The sequence below is a fragment of the Thunnus albacares genome, chromosome 15 (genome assembly GCF_914725855.1).
Source record: "Thunnus albacares chromosome 15, fThuAlb1.1, whole genome shotgun sequence".
Taxonomy (NCBI): Eukaryota; Metazoa; Chordata; class Actinopteri; order Scombriformes; family Scombridae; genus Thunnus; species Thunnus albacares.
The window spans coordinates 26,321,732-26,345,555 of NC_058120.1; the positions used below are offsets into that span (position 1 = coordinate 26,321,732).

General features: G+C 37.3%; 1 protein-coding gene across 2 annotated transcripts; it reads left to right on the plus strand.

Annotated features, from left to right (window-relative positions):
* Positions 1–5,168: 5,168 nt before the first annotated feature.
* Positions 5,169–23,481, plus strand: zfyve21 (zinc finger, FYVE domain containing 21). Of its 2 annotated transcripts, XM_044374084.1 has the most exons (8): positions 5,169–5,363; positions 9,639–9,689; positions 11,927–12,095; positions 13,991–14,066; positions 14,646–14,737; positions 15,041–15,094; positions 17,043–17,173; positions 18,474–23,481. In XM_044374084.1, the coding sequence occupies exons 1-8, from the start codon at positions 5,238–5,240 to the stop codon at positions 18,507–18,509; spliced, it is 735 nt and encodes a 244-aa protein (XP_044230019.1). In that variant the 5' UTR covers positions 5,169–5,237; the 3' UTR covers positions 18,510–23,481. The 2 variants fall into 2 exon arrangements, with proteins under 2 accessions (XP_044230019.1, XP_044230020.1); XM_044374085.1 differs by lacking the exon at positions 15,041–15,094.
* Positions 23,482–23,824: the final 343 nt, after the last annotated feature.

Genomic DNA, 23,824 nt, shown 5'->3' on the forward strand with positions numbered 1-23,824 from the left:
TTCCAAAACATTATATGTCCCTTTTTTCTTCCTTTACAGAATGTTAGCTGTTGTCATGTTTAAAATAAAAACACATATGACTTCATCCCTAAAATGTTAATTATAAAAGCTGAGTAGATTTGACAACTTTAATGATATTCATAGTGATTTTTTCGTCTCTGCACGCAATGATTTAGTCAAATTTTCTTTTAAAAATGTCTCATTTTAGAATGAAATTCTTGCTTTTGTCTTTATCGCTGCTCTGTTCACACTAAATCAGAGTCGAGTGTGTTGAAGCTTTTTGTTGACTGTTGATCAGTCTGCTTGTCAACCTGCTTCATGCTTCTTTTTTTTGTCTTTATTGTCTTACTGTAGAGGCTCCACAGAGTAACGAGGCACATAACTTAATAATGTCTAATGTTTTTGATGATCAGGGCAACATTTTGAGCAACGCAGCAACTTTAGCAACAAAGTAAAAGTGCCTTTTTTTGATAAAATTGTACTTTTTTGATGCAATTTGGGGCTTTCATATTCACAAGAAATATATGTTTTTCAGCCAAGTCAAATTACCAACATTTATATGTTGACATGTTGGAATTTAACTGCTGTTTAAAGTTGTCTTTATTTTTTAAATATTTCTTGTGACGATGTTAAAAGTCCTCTTGGTGTGTAATCGTCTGTATATACTGTAATTACTCACTGGCAACAAAATATTTCTCTGTGAGTAAAGCAGCAATATTTATGCATCATCATGGACTCTGTTGCCTAATTTTAGGTCAAAGTTGACCAACATGTTGCCCCGTTCATCACAGCTGTTAGAGATCTAGAGGCTCGTGTAGAGAAAGAAGGAAAAACTTAAAATCTGCCCTGAAACTTCGACTTATAACCAGTTTGTAAACTATTGTTGAGTGATGATTATGAATGTAAGTTTGTGGATTTATTGAAGCACAGACAAAAGTTTTAGTGTGTTTCCTGTTAAAGCAGTGAAGGTAAAAGTGTCGCAGTCCATCCTTTAGTTTTTTACTTTAACATTTTTTTTTTTTATCAGATTGTGCTTTCTCCTCCCTGGCTGTGGACCCTGTTGGGTGGAGTGGTAATGTGGAGGGTTGCATACAGTATATTCTTAAGTGGGAACACTTACCATAATGAAAAAGAGGTTTCTGTATCTATTCCTGTTAAGTAAAGGGGCCTTAAATTAAACATATGACCTCTATCAGCATCCTCTCATCTGAAGGCGTCTCACTGCACACTGCCATAACGGAGATTTTGCTGGTTCTTTGCATGTCACTCTGTACCAGATAGCTCTAATAAAACCTTGGTCACGTCCAGCCACTTTACTAGCTACCTGAACTGGTTTGCTGTTTGTAAATCCATCAGTTTGTGTGTCTCTACTAAGTTCTAAGTAACTGTGTGAATTATTTGCAGAGTAGATAAAAGATGGATGTCAATATTTGGTTGGTAAGTTTTCAGTCAGCTAATAAGACGTTACTTCATCCCATCTGCTTCATACGTGGTTTATTTACTCAGCCACAGCTCAGTGAAGGTGTGGAAACATTTTAAAGGTAAAACATGCTCTTACATCCCTGTTCTTCAGCACCAGAGAAGTGTTACGAGCAAAGACATTTTTATTCAGAATTTTGATCCATGTTAGTCTCACTCCTGAATGTGTTTAAATGCGCATTCGTATCCCGGTTTTGAGCCTTATCCTGGTTTTGATCATATTTGGGATATGACGTTTACATGGAACATAAGAAACCTGGTTATTCGTGTCTCTGTATACATGATTCTCACCTATCCAGGTTTCTAATCATCTCTGTGCAGTTGTATGTTGATTTCTCACTGTCTCAGCCACTACATTCTGTAATTTGTACCAGTAAAGTATGTTCAGAAACCTGGATAAGGTGTTTACATGCAACAGTATCCTGGTTTCTATTGGAGTATATCCAGGTTATAAAGCCTTATCCAGGTTTCTGAAACCAGGGTAAGGTGTTTACAGGTGCAAAATGTAACCAGGATACTCCAAAAACCATGTTAAGAGTAGCAGAACAGGTGGACCCAAAGCAGACCATACAGAGCAGAACAAAGGCTCCAACAACAGTAAACTGAAAACTGGGACTTAAATAGAAACTAAACTGTTGAGGGAATGAGGTGCAGGTGCGACAGGAGAACAGGAAAGGAGCTGATTGGCGGTTGAAGACAAATGCAGCAGGGCAGGGCTAACGAGACTGATGCAGGGCAGGTGAGGAGGGAAACCTACAAGTGAAACCAGCATAAGGAACAACAAAATCTTACAGACTGATACCGTCGAATCATTTTAGCATGTTGGATATTTACGAAACATCCACCTTCTGTCCTCCTACAGATCCCCCTTCAATCTATCTATGAATATCGATAGAGAACAGATCAATAAACACGATGTAAGATCACAACGCAAGATTAAACAGTCAGTTCATCTTAATATTCAAACTGTCCTTCTCCTGCTGAGTCCAAACTCATCATAACAAAAGGAAAAAAGGCTGAGAGTCTCTGGTGGAACCGAGGAGACTAAGGAACACAGACCAGACCGTGACAAGACCATGACACATAGCCAGGTTCTCCAAAAACCCAATCAGAACCAGGATACTAGTGCACATGTAAACACGCTCACTGAAACTGAATTTATGAGAATAAACAGGTGTACCTCTCCTGCTCTAAAAAAAGCCAAACTGCAATGTGTTTGTTTCCCCAAAAACCAAGGCAGCACCGACTCCACTAGTAAAAAAAACAACAAAAAAAACGCTTCATGTTTAGATTATCTTGGTAAATTTTTATTTTCAACTAGTGGACTGACAACATGGCTGTGATTGAAAATAAAAATTCACCAAAATGATGAAGACATGAAGTGTTTTTTTTTTTGCTTTGAACCACTGCAGTGCTGTTTTTTTTCCTGTACTTGACTTTGAGAAACAGACACATTAAATTGAAATTTGTAGGTAAATCAACAGTTTTTTTCTGTCTGGGCAGAAAAACAAACCCTTCAGTGTGGTTTCATCACACTTGTAAGTTTCAAATTCAACCTCATTTAGTCTTAAATTCAGAAAAGTCTCACATTTTCATGATAAAACTTTATTCACTTATGTGTCCTTTGGGATGAAGTTATAGCTGATTGAGAGTTTCCACCCCTGAGTTCACTTAAAAGACCCAAATCTTTACCTGGGTTTTCATCAGTCTTGTTACCATGACAACATATTGGATGCTGCACCCTCCTCAACTACCGCTCCACCAACTCAGAGGCTCCTCAACGTCTTCTAAATCCAAATTTTTACGGGCACAATTATTAAATACAGGTTTGAATGTCTTTTCTTCTGCGTGTGTAAATGTTCCTGGATGAGACTGGCATTCATGATACTACTAGTCCTTTTGTAACTGCTGCTCTCACAAACATGTGGGCTTTTCTTCTAATGATGGTGTCGTTAGAGAGTAATGAGGTGTGATGAAATAGCGAGAATGGGCACTGTAATTTCAACAAATTGACAAAATTTCACCAGCAAATTTACAACTACAAAAAACTATGATGTGCTTTTTTTTTTTTTTACTCTCTAATTGCACTGTAATTATGAAGTCGTTTGTCTGCAGACTGATGCTCTACCACGCTCCCTTTTTAACGTGAGCAGCATTGATGTTTGTCCTGCAAATTATTGTACAGCTAAATTGTATTTGAAGAATAAAATGGTCAAATTCATGACTTCTGTGCTGTTGTTTTTAATATCTGTATGGTGGAAAGTATATTTACTCAAGTACTTTTATGGCTAACGATTATTTTCATTATCAAATAATCTGCTGATTATTTTCTCTATTAATTGGTTAATCATTTGGTCTATGAAATGTTAATTAATAATTAAAAGAGTCATTTTTTTATTTGTTTGTTAGTTAGAGCCTACAGTGATGCCTTTAATTTGCTTGTTTTATCCAGAACTGAAAGTTATTTAACTGTCTTTTATACAAATACATCAAAGAAAAACAGCAAATTCTCACATTGAAGAAGCTGGAACCAGAGACTGTTTATCATTTTGACTTAAAAAATGACTCATACAATTAATCAATTATCAAGAAAGTTGCAGATTAGTTTTCTGTTGATTGACTAATTGATTAATATATATATATATATATATATATATATATATATATATTTAATTAATTAATTTTTTAAAGGATCAATATCTAACTTTTCTGCATTAAAAGCATTAAAAATGACTGGACCTATGTTATATATGTTGCTGAGTTGTGTACTTACATTATCCCAAATGTTTCCAACAAGTTTCAAACCCAGAGAAATCTGTAATTTTAATCAAGGTAACGGACCGTTTCATTTGGTTGCATGTCAATGGCGTCATATCCCCTTTGTGCATGCATCAGTGTTGTGGTTGTCCACCATAAACTGTCATGAGTTGACTTTTTATCTAGTTTTAAGCCACATTTTTACAAGATATTTTTTAGATCTTGGTTGTTTTTAACTATATCTCTTCACCGGATGAAGGATTTTAGTCATCGGATGTCTGGATCTTAAGTTGTCAGAGAAACAAGCTGAGCAAATGTTAGCAGCAGACCGGCTCCTACAATGGCGAAGTCATAACCCGTCCTCCTCTGCCTGTGACTGGTTAGTACTCATTGCCTTTGTTGGTTGGGTTGATTAGGTTTAGGCACGAGGAGTGAGACTGGTTAGGGTTAGGCTAAGAATATCAGGGTAAGCCAATCAGAGGCAGAGAAGGGCAGGTCATGACTTTGCCATCCTAGGAAAGAAAGTATGGCTAACCAGGAGAAGCTGACTGCAATGTCGGCAATGGTGGTTGTTTAACAATGAAGACAACAACTCCCATAATCCCATGGTACTTCACAACATCATCAAACTTGAAAGTGGCAGAAAATTACATATTGTGCATTTAATTTTATTTTTTATCTCTCTTCTTCAGCAGCATGCTAAATATTTATATAAATATCTATTTTTGTCTCAGCTGATGTTATTAAATATATATTTATTTATATTCTTCATGAATTAATTATTATTATAATATATTTTTTCCCCATCCTTCAGCAGCGTGTGTATTTTCAGCCAATGGGTGCGGTTGTAAAAACCAAAACACTCCACTCTGCCCAGCACACCACGTGACACCAGTCCTGCGCTCTCATTGGTCAAACGGTCTGTCAGCCAAGTCGGGGGGCGTGTTCAGAGAGGAGTTAGCCTCTGCTGTAGTGTGAGGACGAACCACCGCCGAAGGAAAATGTCTTCAGTGCCTGACGGAAAGAAGCTGGTCCGGAGCCCCAGCGGCCTGCGCATGGTGCCGGAAAACGGTGCCTTTAACAGCCCCTTCTCCCTGGACGAGCCACAGTGGGTCCCGGATAAAGAGGTGAGACAGGCGAGGGGGATTTGTTTGACACAGCGGAGCTATTAGCGACAAGCTAGCGAGGATAGGAAGCGTAGCTGTTCCGGTTGTGGTTTTCAAAATAAACCAGCCGTTTGCGAATTATTTTTGGACATTTTGGATCAAAGAAATTCATTCAATACATTCAGTATCCTCTAGACAAGTTTTAAGATGTATGTAAAACACTCTGCTCCAAATTATAATTTGTGTCTGATATAGTTTTTTCCAACAAAAAATTCAATTATCTTGTTAAAATCTTTAAAATGACATCACTTCCTTCTCTCTCATTAAAAATCCAGAATATGCAAATATATTTAATCTCAGAGGTTTAACTATTGGACACACGATGTCTCTCACTTCACTGTAAAGTCCATTCTCAGTGTATGTGCCTGGAGGCTTTTGTTTCCACATCACTCTTGTGTAAGTTGAATACTGGACTACGATTGGCTCTAAACTAGTTGTGATGTCAGAAATCATGCTCACAGTCCCGCCCCTTCAAATATGATTTTCAATGAGCTCAGAGAAACTTTCCACTTTCAGCAGATGAATGTGAAAAAAGCTTTTTACTGTCAAACTCTGCACTCTACAACCAATCAGAGCAATGAAACATGTGACGTAGCGCTGAGTGATGCACTGAATCCTGCCAGAAGTACAGCAAACACCTCTTTGTCGTCAACAAAAGCTTTAAGTTCAGTTATTCGTTCTTCTTTTAGAGAAAATACAATGTTCGTTTAATACTGTCAACAGAACGTGTTTACGAAATTCCTCAATGGCGCTCCGCTGTACAGTCATCATATCAAACCCTCCCTGTATTAGAGAAATGGTTGTGATTGGCCCAACCAGAAATTTCATTACATCTAGCACAAACATCCACTTGGACTCAAGGATGAACTGATTAGAATTTGGTGGTCAAAGGTCACTTTGACCTCACAAAACATGTTTTGGCCATAACTCAAGAATTTATATGAATCGTAAAGTTTAACACAAATAATTTATATCCAAAACGTCAAAGGTCAAAGGCTGATGCCAATACTGATATTATGGAGTAAAAAAATTCTGATATAGATATATCGGCTGATAATCTTATATATACAGAATATTTACATAAATGCACATTTTTTTCAGTGATCCTTATGACAAAGATATGTAATGGAGGCATGATATTTTACAGATTAATAATAAACTTTATTGTATAAAATGACACTAGTGCACTGAAACCGTTAACTTCACTCAGAATTTAATGATAATAAAAAATATAAATCAAAAAATAACAACAAAAAATCATATGTACATATATATTATACTTGAATTAAGAAAAAGGAACAAATATACATAAAATGCTGCCTATATAACTTTTAATTATTAAAAAAATATCGGAAAACATATATGCCGATACCGATAGATCTGTGATAGGCCAATATCGGCCGATAATATCAGCTGACTGATATATCGATAGGGCTCTAGAAGACATACAAGGAAAATACACTTAATACCTTTTTATTAAATCACTTCAAAGTCTTCACTACAAATATTATATGAGTCTGGACAGACATGGATGTAAACTGACTGGTTGGCAGAGGTGTACAATATTTCTAGTTTTACTTGCGGCCATAAAAACATTGAACAGATATGTGTTTGTGACACTTTTACTGAGACTTTGGGAATGTTTCCAAGGTGCAGAAAGGATGACTTTCAGGTGAAGGGGAGGTGAGGTCGTTGTACATCCGGTCTCCTCGCGCTCACTGCGGGGAGCTTGACGCACTGGGCGTTGCAGGCATCCGCGGCCAGCCTGGCAGCTAACGGAGCCAGCTAGATAAACAGCCTGGAAAAACAGCCTGAACAGCCCTGTCAGACGCACTAAATGTGTTTATCTACAGCAGAGAGCGTTAAAGTCATAAAAACAGCTGTTACTTTGTATGTTGCGTCCGCACGTAGCTCGTCGTATGTAGCTATCCGGTGGAGCTGCTATGCTAGCTGCAGCCTCTCTGTGTCTATTTGTTTGACTGGTCTGTTGTCAGTGCAGTAAAACTACAGCAGGACAAACACCAACTGTCTGCTGTACTGTTTGTCCTCTCACAGAGGCACTTTACCCTGACTGACAGTAAACTACAGTCAGAGAAGTTAATCATTTCTCATCTGCTGTTTTCCATCTTCAATATAATCTGTTAACGGTTTACAGAAAGAATATCAGAGTTTAAAGTTCTCAGGCACCATGAATGATTTCAGGCATAGAGCAGTTTTAATTCAATACAGTGTACACATTTCCTACTTGCTTTAATCCCTGAGAATAGCTGTATTAATGATGGGTCATCATAACAACAATTTAAGTCCCATCATCTAGAAGAACAGTCTGAAAAGGGTTGAACAGCATCCAGGCACACACTTTTCCATATCATGTGAGAAACTGTGATTCGTTGGCTATTCTTTCATATTTCAGCGACTAAATGAATGATCGACAGATTAATTGATAATGAAAATAATTGTTAGTTGCAGTCTGAAAATACCTTTTTTAAATTAGAATGACATACAGCCAAAAAGTGTCGCATTTTCAGTGACATGGTGCCGATCCTTCCTGGTTTGTAGAATGTAAAGGAAAAGGTTCATGTTCAGGGTCGTTAAGTCTCGTTAATGGAAAAACACTGTAACTGTACCTAGAATAAGATCCAAATTTGGTGAAGGTGCTTTTAGCTACTTCAGTCCTTATCTCTGGGCTCGGTCATAACTTTGTCCACATTCATGAATCTGTCTGTTATTAAACATTGATATAAATAGGCTCTTCCGGCTCGTTGAGAGATGCTTCAATTATGGATAAACTAATTATTGGTTTCTGGTCAAAAGATGTGAGCACATTAATCTGCAACGCTGCGTTTGGTGAAGCTTTATTTTAATAATGAATGTTTGTTCAGAGAGTCTGTTTGCTCAGAACAAAGGGCAGCAGGCTGGTGAGATATGGACGAAACCAAAACTGTATATTTATGATGATAAAAACCGAATACGGTGCTGAGAATTATGTTGTGTATATAATCTGTCTAAAAAGCAAAGATCTCTATTGGACAGTTTGTTAATCTAGAAGAAGAAAAGTGGATTTGTTGATATGTGATGAAGAAAATGAGTTTCATTTTGTTTTCTACTGTCCTGTTTATTGGGAACTGTATGATACTTTGTCTAGTAAGATAAAAATATTGATATTGATTTTGTAAATATGGATGACGCACAAAGACTGAGTTGGCTGTTCACATATGAAACATTTAAACGAGACAGTTACCTGGAGAAAGACTGCGAGAAGAAAAACAAGCCCTTTATCGAGATAATCTGCAGATATGTAAAAGCTCTGATTTCAGTTTCAGTTTGTTTGTGTGTCTTTTCTTTTTCCACATGCTTCCGTATAAACATTGTATACATACTGCTGTAAGATGCATGCTTTATAAAACAGAGGTGTATTGTAATGCCATGTGGGATGGGCCAAATGTTTAGCATGACACAGAAAATGAATAAAAACTTAGAATTACCTTTCAGGGGGCGCCCTGGTAGCCTACCACGCATAGCACACAACCACAACGTCCACGATGCAATATCATGTAATCAGTTTCATCGTGATATTACCTGAAGCAGCTTCTCCCCAAAGCTGAAATAAAATCTCCGCTGCTGGCAGAAACCTGACCAGTGTGGAGGAACATGGTGTTTTCTCTCTTTGTCTCTCACATAAGATGAAAGCAGCTGTGGTTGATTTTCCTTTCTTTTATCAGTATAAAGACACTCCCTTGTGAAACGGGTAATGAAGGCAGGAGAGTGTCTGTGCTGTGTTGAAGGTAATGACGGCAATAGAAACTGTCAGCGGTACGTAGTAACACTGTAGTAAAACATCTGCAGTCTGCGGTTCGATTCTGGTGGACTTGTGTTGCAGGTTATACTCCTCTCTCTCTACCTCTTCTTCTACTGCCTAATAAAGGCAAAAATGAACACTAAACTGCATGTGAGCTCAGGTGTAAAACACCTTGGCGAGAGTGTTCAAAGCATCTAAAACAGCATCTTTAACTGTCTTCACTTAACACAAATGGTTTTATTGGTTGCTGTTTACCTTGTTTACATGATGATCTTGCAGCAACAACCTGCTGCCTGTCTGTTGTTTTATTGATGACATCTGGGTCAGAAACCTAAACTAACTATTTTGTTATATTCTGTCCAGCTGCTGTTGAGCTCGAATCCGCCCTACTCAGCATGTTGTGTAACATCCTGTTTTTCCTCTTTCCCGTCCTCCAGTGCCCGAGATGTATGCAGTGTGACACCAAGTTCGACTTCATCAGAAGAAAGGTCTGTTTTGTTTTGCAACACAACAACAAGTCACAGCTTTATCCGACTCTCTGAAAAGAGCCTCAAGTTGGAAAGAAAGGAAAGTTTTCCAGAAGATTTTGAAGCTTTCGTTTTGTCTGTGTTGTGAAACCTCACTTTTTTTTTCCCCCCACTTGGCTTCTGTTCATTTATTTTGGCACAGATTCACACTGACGCCTCAGTAATGACAGTTTTATTTTTACAAAGACTACTGACATAATAACACTTTGACTCTTTGTCCTATTTTAGATTTGTCAGAAAATATTCAGTTTATGGTCAAATCAGCTCAGAAAACCTTCTGTGCTCTGGCCAAACCTTCATTAATGTAACTGCCAGCTGTATATTTAAAACTAAAGTAAGAAGCGTAACTGACACGATGTGACACAATGTGAATATTGAGGCTTCCTTCAACTGAATGAATTGCACAATTCACGTCCTTTGCATTACTCACTTCCTTGGTATCTTGATGTTTTAACACTTTTTATCTTTCATTTTTAGCTTTTTTTCTGCATTTGAGGCAGTTTTGAAGATCCAGAAAGTGTAATCATACAGTGTGTTCCTTCAGGTTTACGTTAGTTTTGACTGTTTCATGTTCTGTCCCTTTTTAAAGATTTTTAACATCCTGTAGCATCACATGATCAGAATATACCTGCAGTTTTATTAATAATAATATCAGTGATTCTGTTTTTCTGCAAACTTGTTGCAGCGAAAAATCACTTTCTGGCTAAAACTGTTTTTGGAACAAAAACACTTGACAGACGCAGCAGTTTCCACTGACCGACTTCCTGTCACTGCAGTCAGATTACAGCAGAAAACCATGAGCTCACTGTACAGTCACTGTTATGGTTTTTACTGTAAAACAGTTTCTAAAGAGAAATCTGAGAGGATGATGGGACAAGAGAGCAAACTATGTGTTTATGATACACAAAAATAGGTTTATTTTTCCAGACCCCTAATAATCACTCAGCTGAAACATCTTTGAGGATGAAACTGAACTCTTTGGTGCTACATCTCATGTCCACACTAAGGTTATAATCTGTGATGAAGGGTCACAAGTAGACATTGATTCATTTTATTGGCTCACAAGACGAAAAGTTTGCGATAAACTGCAGCAAACACTGTCGCTGCTGCTACAAAGCTCATTGACTCAGAGGTCAAATTTCAATTACAGCAAAAACTTTAATGAATTAATCATTTTTCTATTGTTAATCTATCAATTTCAGCAGTTTATTTGGGTCATAAAATTAGTTATACCATTATGAATTTTTGTTATATAGAGCTGAGAGGTACAGAAAAATGTGGTATTATAATAATAATAATGATAATATTAATAAATAATTCTAGGTCATATTGTCCCTGCTGGTTTTCCATCAGGTCTTCTATGTGGTATTTAAAAAGTCTTAAACGTAACCCTGCAAATACTCAATACTCATTTTTCTGTTTCTTTCTGAAGCTGTTTCACCTCGACACTCCATTTATTTTAATCTCTTCCAGCTGTGAGCAGCTCCTCCTCTGTGTTCATTGCATTGTGGGAGAATGGTGCACATTCAAAAAAAAACATCTGTATTTATTGTGAATACTGCCTGTCTTATATATTCTGTATACTGTACTGTAGTATACTGTATACATTTTGGTACTTTTCTGGTGTGAACACACTATATAATGAAAACCTGCTCAGTATTAGTGTATACAGAAGCTCAGCTGTGTCCCAAAACTAGTTGTTTACAGTATATATTAATATTTATAGTGTACTATTTTTTACAGCTAGTGTATAAAAAACATGCCTCATTGTTTTACAGTAACAGGAAATGATGCAATATGTACATTTCAAAAGCGATCAAACTGCAACTGTAAAAATTTCCCCCCAAATATTCAATAGTTATTTTTTGTTTTCTAATATATTATTATGTATCATTAGTTCTGGCTTTTTTTTTCCAGCTGTGAGCAGCTCTCACATTTTATTTGATCAATGTGTTGCATAATAACTTTTTATACTCAGTGTTCACTCTTTGTGTGAACACGCAACATACTAAAAACATGTTCAGAGTTGTATGAAATTGGGACAAACTTCTCATATGGTGATCATAGAGGAACACAGTGCAGCTCAGATTTATAGTTTTTTTTACACGCTACTATTTTTAATTTCCTAAGTTGTGTTATGTTTGACAGACAAAGATGAAAGTCGTAGTGAAGCTGACTGTAACTCATGTTTCCTGCAGCATCACTGTCGGCGGTGCGGCCGGTGTTTCTGCGATAAGTGCTGCAGTAAGAAGGTGGTGCTGCCCCGCATGTGCTTCGTCGATCCGGTGCGACAGTGCGCCGAGTGCAGCCTGGTCTCTCAGAAGGAGATGGAGTTCTACGACAAGCAGCTCAAAGTGCTCCTCGGAGGTGAGAGGTTTAACTGAGATTTATATTTGTAAATGAAGCAGACGCTAGAGCAGAAATCGATTAGTTGATCAGTTGATGGTTCCCGCTTCTCCCACTAAGAATTTTATATAATTGTAAACTGAATATTTTAGGAGTTTAGACTGTTGGTCAGACAAAACAAGACTTTTTGAAGACATAAACTCAGGCTTTAGGAAATTGTGATGCCCGTTTTCCTCTATTTTCTGACATTTATAGACTAAACGATCAATTGATTAATCAAGAAAACAACTGGAGGATTAATAAATGATGAAAGTGATCATAAGTTGCCATAAAGTAGCATATTTTTCCACATATTATGCTTTTAATTCTTTTTTTAGTTGCCAATTTCTCACATTTTTCCTTCATGTTTGATATAAATTTTTATTTTCTTGCATTAAAAAGATAAAATAATGAGATTATTGGCAAAACATATCAGCCACATGTATCAAGAGTTGAATTATAAAAGTGTTAATTGTAGTTTTTTGTACTAGTTTTTAACATTTTTCATCCCTTAACTAATAATTTTGTATGTTATTTAACATATTTGCACCATATTCAGAAATAATTTCACAGTTACTCAGCCAAATCTATGATCACTTCATTTGAAACAGCAAAGTAAACTGCAGCTATAAATGTTGACGTTTTGAAATAATGTCTAGTCACTGTTTCCTATTAATAATTCATTACATTTTGGACTTTGGTATCTTCTTTTTAATCTGTCCGTGTGTGGAAACTGGCTGCCTGCCATTTGTTTACTCAGCATGTTTTTTTTTTTTTGATCTGTCACATGACACAAACTCTCTCTCTTCCTGGTCGCTCACATACATAAAAATCATCTGTGAAATAATCTTGCAGAGTGCCTCCATCCTGTCCTGATAATCCATTGTGTTGTTGTTCAGTGTGAAGCTATAAATACGCAGCAACAGCGGTCAGTAGTCAGTCAGGCTCTTAATGAAAAATCCATCAGCAGCTCGGAGCCGCGGGGCGACAACCGAGCTGAACGCTGAATGCGATGGAAAGCCTGCAGCATGTTGAGGCCTCATGCTTTATTGATGATGAAGTTATCAATAGCTCAGCACAAGAACGGGGACACAAGATGGACGTATAAAGCAATAATCTGAGCTATTTCCCTTTTAAATATTTGTCTGTTTTGCTGCAGCACTGAGCTGAGGAGCTGAGAACAATTTGTTATGGTTTAATATCAACTGCTGTCAAAGATATCCTGCACACATGTTTTAAAACTCATGAAAACACTTTGAATAATACGTCTCTCATATGGACTTGCTGGTTTCATCATTTTGATTAACTTTATTTAAACAGCATCATGTTGAATCAAATCCAGAGTTTCAGCTTATGTCTTCATCAGGGGCCAATTAAGAATAATTGGTTGAAAATTACTTTTTATACTTCACACACACATCATCATATTAGATAATTACATCATTCAGTAAACCAGCCATCAACTGTGTCACTTGTATTGTTGCTTGTCTTTATATGTTGTAGCACCATCTTGTGGTTAAATAAAAACAAGTCAACCCAGCCAAAGGAGCAAACAAAAAAATCTAATTCCAGTATCATTTCCAACAAATTATAATAACAGTTAGTTTGTAAGGAAACATCTCAAGTCTAGCTTTTAAATCAGTCCATGTGGTGATAGTGTGTTTAATATATGTATCCACAATGCTTCACAGTTCAAAAGCAGTAGATCCAGATTGGTACGTCGGTTATTATAATTCTCTTTCTGGATCACGATTGGCTCCGAATTTGTTGTGATGTCACAACTTATGCTCATATGTACATGTGTTTAAAATTTTGTCAGAAAGATGTTTGGAGAGTTTCTTCTTTTTCTGTTTATCACATGAGTTTTCTGTTTCCAGGTGGCACCTTCGTTGTCACTTTGGGAACGTCAGAGAAGTCTGAAACCATGACGTGTCGCCTTTCCAACAACCACAGGTGAGCTTTTAAAATCCTACACTCACTATGTCAACATGCTAACATTAAAAATGACTTGAACATGCTAACAGATAACACTGGTGATATTCCTTTATTTATTTTTTTTGTCAACAAATCCAACAATGAATTGATCTACTAACAAGTATTGTGTTTGCATCCAAAGCCTGATATTTTATTCCTTTTGCCAAAGTGCTCCATTGTTGTCCAGAAATTATTGTACTATTATATTATATATAAACATTATTGAGTCACACTGTTGAAATGGGTGACATGTTCCCTCATTGTTTCCCCAGTTTCCTCTGTTTGAATCAAGTAAAATCTGATCTCAAATGGTCTTTGAAGAATAATTTGAAACACATTCTGACATCATGTGTGAACAGCTGTCCATATGAAGTGGATCTAGACGTAATCTGGACCTACCTGGATGCAAGATCAGGGCCTAAGAGTCTTATGTTTAACGGATATTTCATTAAATGTGCTTATTAGTCTTTCAAATATTCAAAATAACAGCTGGTAAGAATAAAAGTCTTATTAGTTGAGATGTGGAATCAGTTTTGTTTGTTCTGATCCAAACATCAGGTATCTGTTCCTCGACGGTGAAAGTCACTTCGAGGTGGAGTTGTCTCGGATCTCCAGCATGCAGATTTTGACAGATGGGACGAGTCCAGGAGGTGAGACTAAAGAAAGAAAACCCTGAAAACCCCCTGTTGCGATGAAACATTCATTGTATGTTGTTGACAGTTTTGTATTGCTTGTTTTGACAAAGAAAATTTTAATATATTAATTTCCGTTGTATAAAGTGTGATGGAAACTCTGGTTGTCTTCTTGAGTCGGATCCACAAACTATCTGAGAAGTTTGTGGATTAACACTAAAAGCCTGTTTGTCTTTTCTCTAAACTAACATTAACACACCGTTTCTCCTCTGCTGCTTTGACAACCGGTTCTTCTTCTTCTTCTTCTTCCGCTGGGCTCAGAGAATGACATTCACACTTATACCAGTCTGCTGGACAGTCACTGTATCTCTGAAGGTTAGCTTTTCCACAAAGCCTCCGTCTGTATTGAGTCACTCATTGTTGTCACTCCGTCCCTCCTTCTTATCTGATCTGATTTCTCTTGTTTTGCATCTTGTCCGCATGAAACTGCATGAAAATAAAACTACCGAAACTGTTCTGCTTTATGTTTACGCCTCAATGAGTCCCAAAAGCATCTTGTAACACCACAAATTTTATTCCCATAGTGCAGACTTGTACAGTATTGGCCTGAATACTATTACATTCAGTTAAGTTAATTAGGGCTGAAATGATTAGTCTATTAATCTAAACATCCACAGAAATTTAATTGGCAACTATTTCAATAATCAAATATCTTTAATCTTTAGCTTTACTTTTCAAGCAGAAATGCAACAATTTGCTGGTTCCAGCTCCTCAGGTGTGAGCTTTTCTCTGATTTACAGTACCGTGCAAAAGTTTTAAGCTCTATGAGTAAAGTGAGGACACCATGAATAGTTTTTATTCATCACTTAACTTCATACAAAGTTGAGTAAACAGTAGAAACAGTGTTTCAGGTAGTCGGCAGGTCGGTTGTTCCTGCATCTTGGAGAAGTCGCCACAGTTCTTCTTCTGCTGCTTCTGTCTCTTCATGTTAATCCCAGACTGACTCCATGATGTTGAGATCAGAGACCATCTGCTGCAGGACTCCTTGTTCTTCTTGTAGGTGAAGATAGTTCTTAATGACTCGTCGTTGTCAGGCTGCAGAATAAATTTGGGACAGTCAGACGCCTCCCTGATGGTGTTGCATTACGGAGAAGAATTTAAACATCTAAAGTGCTTAAAACTTTTGCACAGTACTGAAAATCATTGTAAACTGAACTTCTGCTCTGAACCTGAGATAGACAGCAGACATAAACAGTGCTTTATACACAACAAACATTAAAAAAGAATAAAATCCAAAGACAGAAACCAGTACTACAAATGTATCACAAGTACAAAAGTGCAGTGTATAAAACACAATAAAATATCATGCATAAATGAACATAAATAAACAAATTATTCATAGATTATCCAATAAAAAGGAGTTTTAAGAAGTGATTTTAAAGAAGATAATGACCTTTTTCTGCCCATAAAAGAGATTTTTTTTTACATTACTGATGTAGGTTCAATGATTTTGACCAGGTAGTTCAGCAGACAGAGTTGTTGTCATTTTTAAGTTCATAATTATGAAGCTTTTCACCTTTAAGGATCCGTACTGTGAAGCGGCTCATCAGTCGTAGATTCTCAACACCGTAAACAGTATCAACAGGTTTTCTCAGACAACAACAATGCAACTGTTTTTAATAAATCTCCATATTTTAATGTCATTATTGTAATTAATGATTGAGCAGTGTTAAGTTTAGTACTGACGTAGTGTCTTAAACACCGTCCACTTCATGATGCTCAGGTGCTGTTTGGGACACGTTCATGTCTTCATGTGTTTCCTGCCTCTTCATACAACACGTGTGTCTCAAAGGAATGAAACGTTGTGATCGCAGAATTCTCATCATGTAGTTGTTATCAGATTTTAGCATTCTGAATCCTCTTCACACCTGATTTAGTTTCTGTTGCTGCCATCGTGTATTTATATTCATTATTCCTTTTATCATGTTTTTAAAAGCATGAAAGATCATTTTTATTCTGCTCTCATCGATTTTTAATCTTCCATGATTTCATTTTTACTCCTCTGACATCTGTTTGTTATTGCATCTGTATGCTCGTGCATGCATTAATCGTTTTCAACTGGTTGTGATTGATATTGTTGAGAACTGACAGAACTTTGACTGTGATCGGATACGGAAGCAGAAACATGATCTCCTGAGAAAAAAAAAAGGATTTCTACTCAAGTGATTTCTTGAAATTTTTAGTTCCAGTTTGTTATTTTTCTTTTTCCCTGTTACGTTTTCTTTTATCATTTAACCTGATCTTTGTGTGCGTGTGTGCGCAGGAGGGACGTCGCGGGCCACCGGCATGCTGCTCCAATACAAACCAATGGGCTCTCAGGACGTCCAGCAGCTCCGCATGGAGGCAGCAGACGACAAGAAAGTGGCCTCACTATGGTTGGCTGCAATGCACAAGGTAGAAAATACAGAAACTCTCATACAGTCACTCCACTGCAGATACCTGCATGTATAAAACTTTACTCCAAAGCTGCAGTAGATCAACATTGTGTTGTAAACATTCACTTTTCACCTTAAAGGATATGACTCTTATATCTTCATGTATTTTCTTATTCCTCTGTGCTGTAGACCTCCGTTATTGTCCAAAACAATTACAAACACGTCAATGCCATGAACACACACTGTAGTTTATTTTAACTCAATCTCACACACACACACACACACCGTCCTGCTGCCAGAAATTCTCACTAGAGCACCAGATGTGGATTCATCCTCCGCTGAAAATAGTCTCCCAACAAATGCAATATTTTCTCCTGTTTGTTTCTAAAAAAAAAAAAAAACTACAGTGGCAGCTTTTTTAGGAAAAAGAGGAACAATATATATTTACGCTGCTGAGTGCCACAGACAGAGTAGGAAGGTTTGGAAGTATCAAGAGGTGGATTAACACATTGTTTGTTTTGTTGATGAGGAAAAATGTAGAATATCACCAGCGTTTAAAATGATCAGCATACAGATGATATAACAGGTTGATTTTGGTAACAAGCGACCTTTTCTCCCTCAGGACAGTAGAAAGGTTTGTGGTGTGTAGTGAGCGTTACGGCCTCATGGGGCTGCTAGTGTGGCTGTAGACTCTTTTAACTCCATGAACGAGACTTTTTTTTTGTTCCTGGCAAAAAAGGATAATAGCATGCACAGCCGACCCCCCGCGGTGTTGTAAACAAAAAAAACATTAGAGGTCAAAGGTGCTGCTCGAAAGTACTTTGGACTCTCAGGAATGAAACCCGCACAGAACACTATTTGTCATCTTTATTTATATAGCTCCTTTTAAAAACAGAGTTTACAAAGTGCTTTGACAGACAAAGCAAAGGCGGTACAATACGAAAGCAAAAAGACTCGACACAGAAAGCAATAACAAGTCCGACATTAAGAAGACGACAGTAGAAGACAATGAAAAGCAATAGAGAGATGACATAAAAGCAAATCTGTAGAAATGGGTTTTAAGTAGTCAAGAAGTTACTGATTCTGCGAACCGTGTCTCCTCAGGCAGGTCGTTCCAAAGCCGAGGGGCTTTATCATTAAGAATGATAAACATAAAATATATTAATTGTTAGTCCATTTATACAGCACACTGAAATCTGCAAGCTTCGACCTACAGTGTCTTTTTTTTGACCTTTTGGTAACTTGTAAATTTCAGTGTTTTGTCAACCTTCCTGTTCTTAACGCCACATTAACTCGTCTTTCCTCCGTCTCCTCCGCAGGCGGCCAAACTTCTGTACGAAGCTCGGGACCAGTGATGTGAAGACTGGACCCGCAGGCAGCACACACCCAAGTGTTTTCTACCCCGTCTCTCCGGGGGGGGGGGGGTTGGTATCGTTTGGATTTTTATTAACGCCAGTTCTGATTCCGCTTATCCGTCTGATCCGGTTTCTTCATCAGTTCTTGATACCAGTTCTTATCATGGTAATTTTTGCAAGAAAGAAATGTTTATAGAAAAAAAAAAAAAAAAAACTTTATTACCTCTATAACAAGTACTTTGTACATCATGTTTACCACAACTACTGTAGGCTGGTTGTTGTAATTTTTGTCACATTTACATCTCAGAGAGTTCTTTAATCCTCTTTGATTTAATACATAAATCAGGGCATGCAGCATTAATGTTTCTAAACTGAGCAGGAAAACAAGCTCTACAACATCTGTCCATATCAGTCGATATTTGGAGGTTTCTAATTCAATTCCTTTTACTTTTTCAGATTTGATTTGGACATTGTTTTTGTTTGCCAGATGATCCTTTTTATAGTTACAGTATGTTTTTCTGCACAAACATTGAACTTTGAACGTTATAACATCCATGAAATGTGATTATTGACCTTCCAGAAACCATTTTCATAACTTCAGATCAAGGCACAGTTGCTTCATGACGACATAATAATTTTATATGCTGCTGTTAATTTGTTTATTTGTCAGCGAGGATTTTGTTTCCTGATGGAGGTAATGAGACACTTTACGGATCCCTGTAGGGACTTTTTTATTTTCATTTTGCTGCTTCCTCAGAGATCAGCTAAACAACACCAAGTAGGGACTGAATGTCTTGCTCAAAGGACCTTCAGTGGGAAGGAACCAGTTTGAACCCAGATCTTCCAGGTGAAGCATTTAGGTCTTCCTCTATGGGAACTTAACAACCAGTAACCTGAAGCGTCCCATAACTGGAACTTTTCAGATGCTTTAAGGCTTTGAGCCAAAGTTCTGCCTTGTTTCCACTGTGTTTTATGGCAACAACGGAGCAAATATTTTCATTTTCACGCTGTGTTTACACAGGAGGAAGAGTGTGAGCACAGGATGCGTTCAGGCACAATGAGAAATGTAGGTCACCTGTGTTTTGGCAGTGCGCCGAAGCTTTAACACCATCACTATAGTTACGTGTCTAAAATGAAAGAAAATAGACCTGAAGCGCAAAAATAAGCTTCAGACGCACGTGAAGGAGACGCAGGCTGAAACGCTTGTTGTGTAGACACGCTGCCATGTGCTGACGGACAGCTATGGTTAATATTTACTTTCCTTTACATACACTTTTAAACATCAGTATCATTAAATGCATGAAACATCCCCACCTGTAGGAGGAGTTCGGCAGAACAGAGCAAAGAGAGTCAAGAAACCAGCATCAGACCAGTTCTGCAGAGCTCGACGCGTCCCTGGAGACAGATAGCATTAACCCGCTACTTAGTGGAAAAAAACATTAACTATTTGAAGCATTACAAGATTCTGAAAATACCTACACAACCCAAACGTTGCAGGGAAATATATTTAAACTGGTAGCTTACTCTGCAACACTGCAACACTTCCTTGCAGTTTTTAGCTAAACACAAATTCAGCATCGTTTGTTTTTGTGATGTTTATCTTAATGCAAACGAGTTGTTGCATTGTGGCGGACAAATTTAGGTTCAGAAACGCAGCCCTAAAGCTGCACAGTGGAATCAAAAGCAGAAACCGTGTCAATGGCTAATTAATTTTCAGGTTGTTGAGTCATGTAGTGGAAAAGGCCTAATTGTCTCACCCAGGTTGAAGGACAAATTCACCTTAAAACCCTTTAACGCAGGTAGAAAAGCAGCTATCTGTGATGAGCTCTGCATGTTTTAAACCTTCTTAAATATTATACAGAGAGACGTCCATCAGAAAAGAGGCTCAAAGGGCGTTTTATACACCCACAGGAGCAGGAAATACAGCAGAATGCAGTGGTAGGTTGTATTCGGGCATTCTGGGAAATGTAGGATTCTCAAACTTGAAGCAGAAAAACATTCACGACAAAATGATTGCTGAAATTTTAAAGAACATCACAGGTTTATCTCCAGTTTCTATAAGAGTGACGTCGCACGCTGGATTTTTTCCTTTTTAAGGGATTGACTTGTCGTCACAGTTTTAGAGTAAAAGAGATGAAAGTTCAGAGTCATTTGCTTCAGGCGACAAAGTTTCGTTTTCTTCTCTGTAAGTCGTGTTTATAACTCTGCTCTATGCTACAAGTATTTACAGATTTAAATCTTTAGGCGTCAGTGTCTAAGGAAATCTACAGACTATTCACTGATTCTAGTGAAGTATAAACACACACAGACATAAATAAATGCTTTAAATGTAGTTTCATGTATTGAAGTTTTGTATGAGCTATTTTGTTAAATATTCCTACTTTAACACAAGCCGTGTACGTACTTACATACTTTTTAAAGCTGAATTATGACTATAGTTTTTGTAACACTTCTATACAGTATACAGTAATTCCTTTTGTCCGTTCTCAAACTCCTTGACTCTGTTTTCCTCTTTTTTTTTCATTGTTTCTTTCGTTGACAATAATGTGCCGAGCCACAACTAGGACCTCCATCAGCCAAATGTTGTTCAGTTCTGGTTGAGTTGGTAGGTTTGTCTCTTCAGCGGATAGTTAAACGTGCTTCCGAGGACCTATTCTGAAACAAAAATGTACTTTTTGAGTGAGAAGAGAAGTTAAAGTGTTCCATCTTTCAGCTCGTGATGCGCCCAGATCTGTTCCATTCACTGCATCAAAATCATTTCTGAAAGTTTCCTCAGTTCCTCAGCATTAACATTAACATTCACAGAGCTAAACATTCGTTTTTTTATTCCTGAATGAAACCAAGAAGGTTGTTGTACCAACACTAAGGTTTGAAGGTGTTTTGAAGGTATTTTTTTCTTACCGCTCTTTGCACTCAAATGATAATACACAAGAAGCACAAATTAGGGCTACCTGAAAGTCGGATTTACTTACAAAAAAGAAAATGAAGGGACCGTTTCAAATTTTCCCCTGATGCAGATATGTGATGCCTTGTCAGCATGGAGCCACTCGCTGCTAACGCTACATGACATTACGTTAAAGAAACAGTCCCACTAATCACCAAGTTTCACCCAAGATCTCTGTTAAAGTTTTGAAACTCAGAACTATAAAACCGCGGAGGGAAATTTTAGTACTTTAAAATCACGTAGGGTTTTGACAAATATCTAGCTAGTGTTTTTCAGGGGGCTTTCAGCTGTATCTCACGGTCTTCATCAGCAGATGGTGTACGCTCGGTTATCATCTCGCTACTGACCGCCGTACTGTTAAAACTTTAGGTGATAACAGGTGGTCATATAAGGGATTTATGCACAATGACAACTGAGCAAACTCCGTCCACTGAGGAAACCCGACGGGTTGCTGCTGAAAGCCGATTAGTTGCCAACTATTAAATTAATCGCCAACTATTTTGATAATTGATTAACCGTTTTGATTCCAGCTTCTCAAATGTGAATATTTTCTGGTTTCTTTAGTCGTCTATGACAGTAAACTGAATGTCTTTGGGTTGTGAACTGTTGGACAGAACAAAAACACATTTTTCACCACTTTATGGACCAAACAACTAATCGGTTAATCGAGAAAATAATCGACAGACTAATCGATAATGAAAATAATCATTAGTTGCAGCCCTATATAGATGTAAAGTTGTATTTGAGTTGCTAACACTAAATGCTATATTTAACTAAAATTACCAATTATCAATGACTTCACAATAACTTTTCATTATGAAAAGTTTGCTTGCATCCGTGTGTCTTCCCTGTTTTTCTCAGCTGGACGACAGGAACTTAAAGTAGTTTGATTCCCTCTTAGTTGGGAATTTCTGACGTTTAACGGAGCACAGAATTGTTCGGACGTTCGTCGGCCTTTTACCTTCCTTATGACCTTCGTGTCACACCTCCCGTCTCACCTCCACTTTGTGACATAAAGTTTATTTTTATACGCTGCTCACCTAAGAATTGAAATCACAAGTTGTAATCTGGTTTGAGGCTTTCAGAGCCGAGACGGAGGAGGATTGTGAGGTTTTGTGTAAAAGAGACGTCTGTGTGGTCATTCTTAATGTTGTCTCAGAGGTTTTACGTTCACGAGGTTGTCCAGTTTTGTTTTTACAACGTTTTCCCTTTGTAGATGTTTTGTGGTGATGTGTAGATGTGAGGGCTGCACAGTTATGAGCAAAACTGATCATTGTAACTATTATATTAATTCATAGCCTCAGTTAATGACAACTAAAAGAATTTCCCTTCTTTAATTCCTCATTCTTTTGGCCAATTACTACATTTCTTGCACTATTAAGATATTAAAACTAACTCTGCTTACAGGTTGAGTCTAAATATCTAAATCAGATTGTTGATATTAGCAGTTGTGTTCATTTAAAATTATAAAATGGGAAATTTTCCCCTTTTTTAAATTATAATGACACATCGCCAAAATCTTCTCTCCAAGTTTTATCAAAAATACACAAACATAACTTGAATTTCTGGATTTCTGCAGGTAACTGATATTAAAGGATTTCTGGTTATTTAATGTAATATAATAGTTTCAGTCATTTACTTTTTTCTAGCTGCCATTGAATGCAGCTTTATTGTAATATTGTGAGATTACTGGTGCCAATATGAGTAATTGTTTGTTAATTAGACACAAAAGCATTAAACTAAAACTTAATTAAGCTAAGAACCAGCTATGATCACACTGTGATTGACTGTGCAGCCTTTACAGTCTGTCCTCAGTTAAAATGTAATGATGAGTTTGTGTTGTAAGTTTGCACTTTGTGTAACGTCACCAAGTCATGACTCAGCCAGTGTTTGTACCTGCACTTTATGGATTACTGTCCCCGATTACTGTCCTTTTTATCCCACTGCTTCGTTTATTACGCTGAAAATGATTAACTACACCCCTTGTTGGATTATTCTGCTGAGAATAAAATCAAGTGTTTATACATATGTTTTGTTGTTTGTGTCATTTGTAAAAAGTGATTCCTCCATGAAGAGACAAACACAGGATGAACGTTGACTGGCATTAAAATGTGTGATTAAGCTGCTTTATTCATCAAACCATTCTGCAGCTTCTTTAGAAACTTTTACTTTAATGTAAACTTTAATTATGATTATGTGCATTTCCTAATGTGGAGCTGTTCTGGCTGAAATCTGGGATGCTGATTGGGAGGCTGAAAGGTTTAAACACCTTAATTCATACAATAAAATCTCTTCTGGTCAGTAACACTCAAGGCCAAAGTGCCTGCATTTGGTCATGTCAGTCATTACAATGCTTTTGCTTTTGCACAGA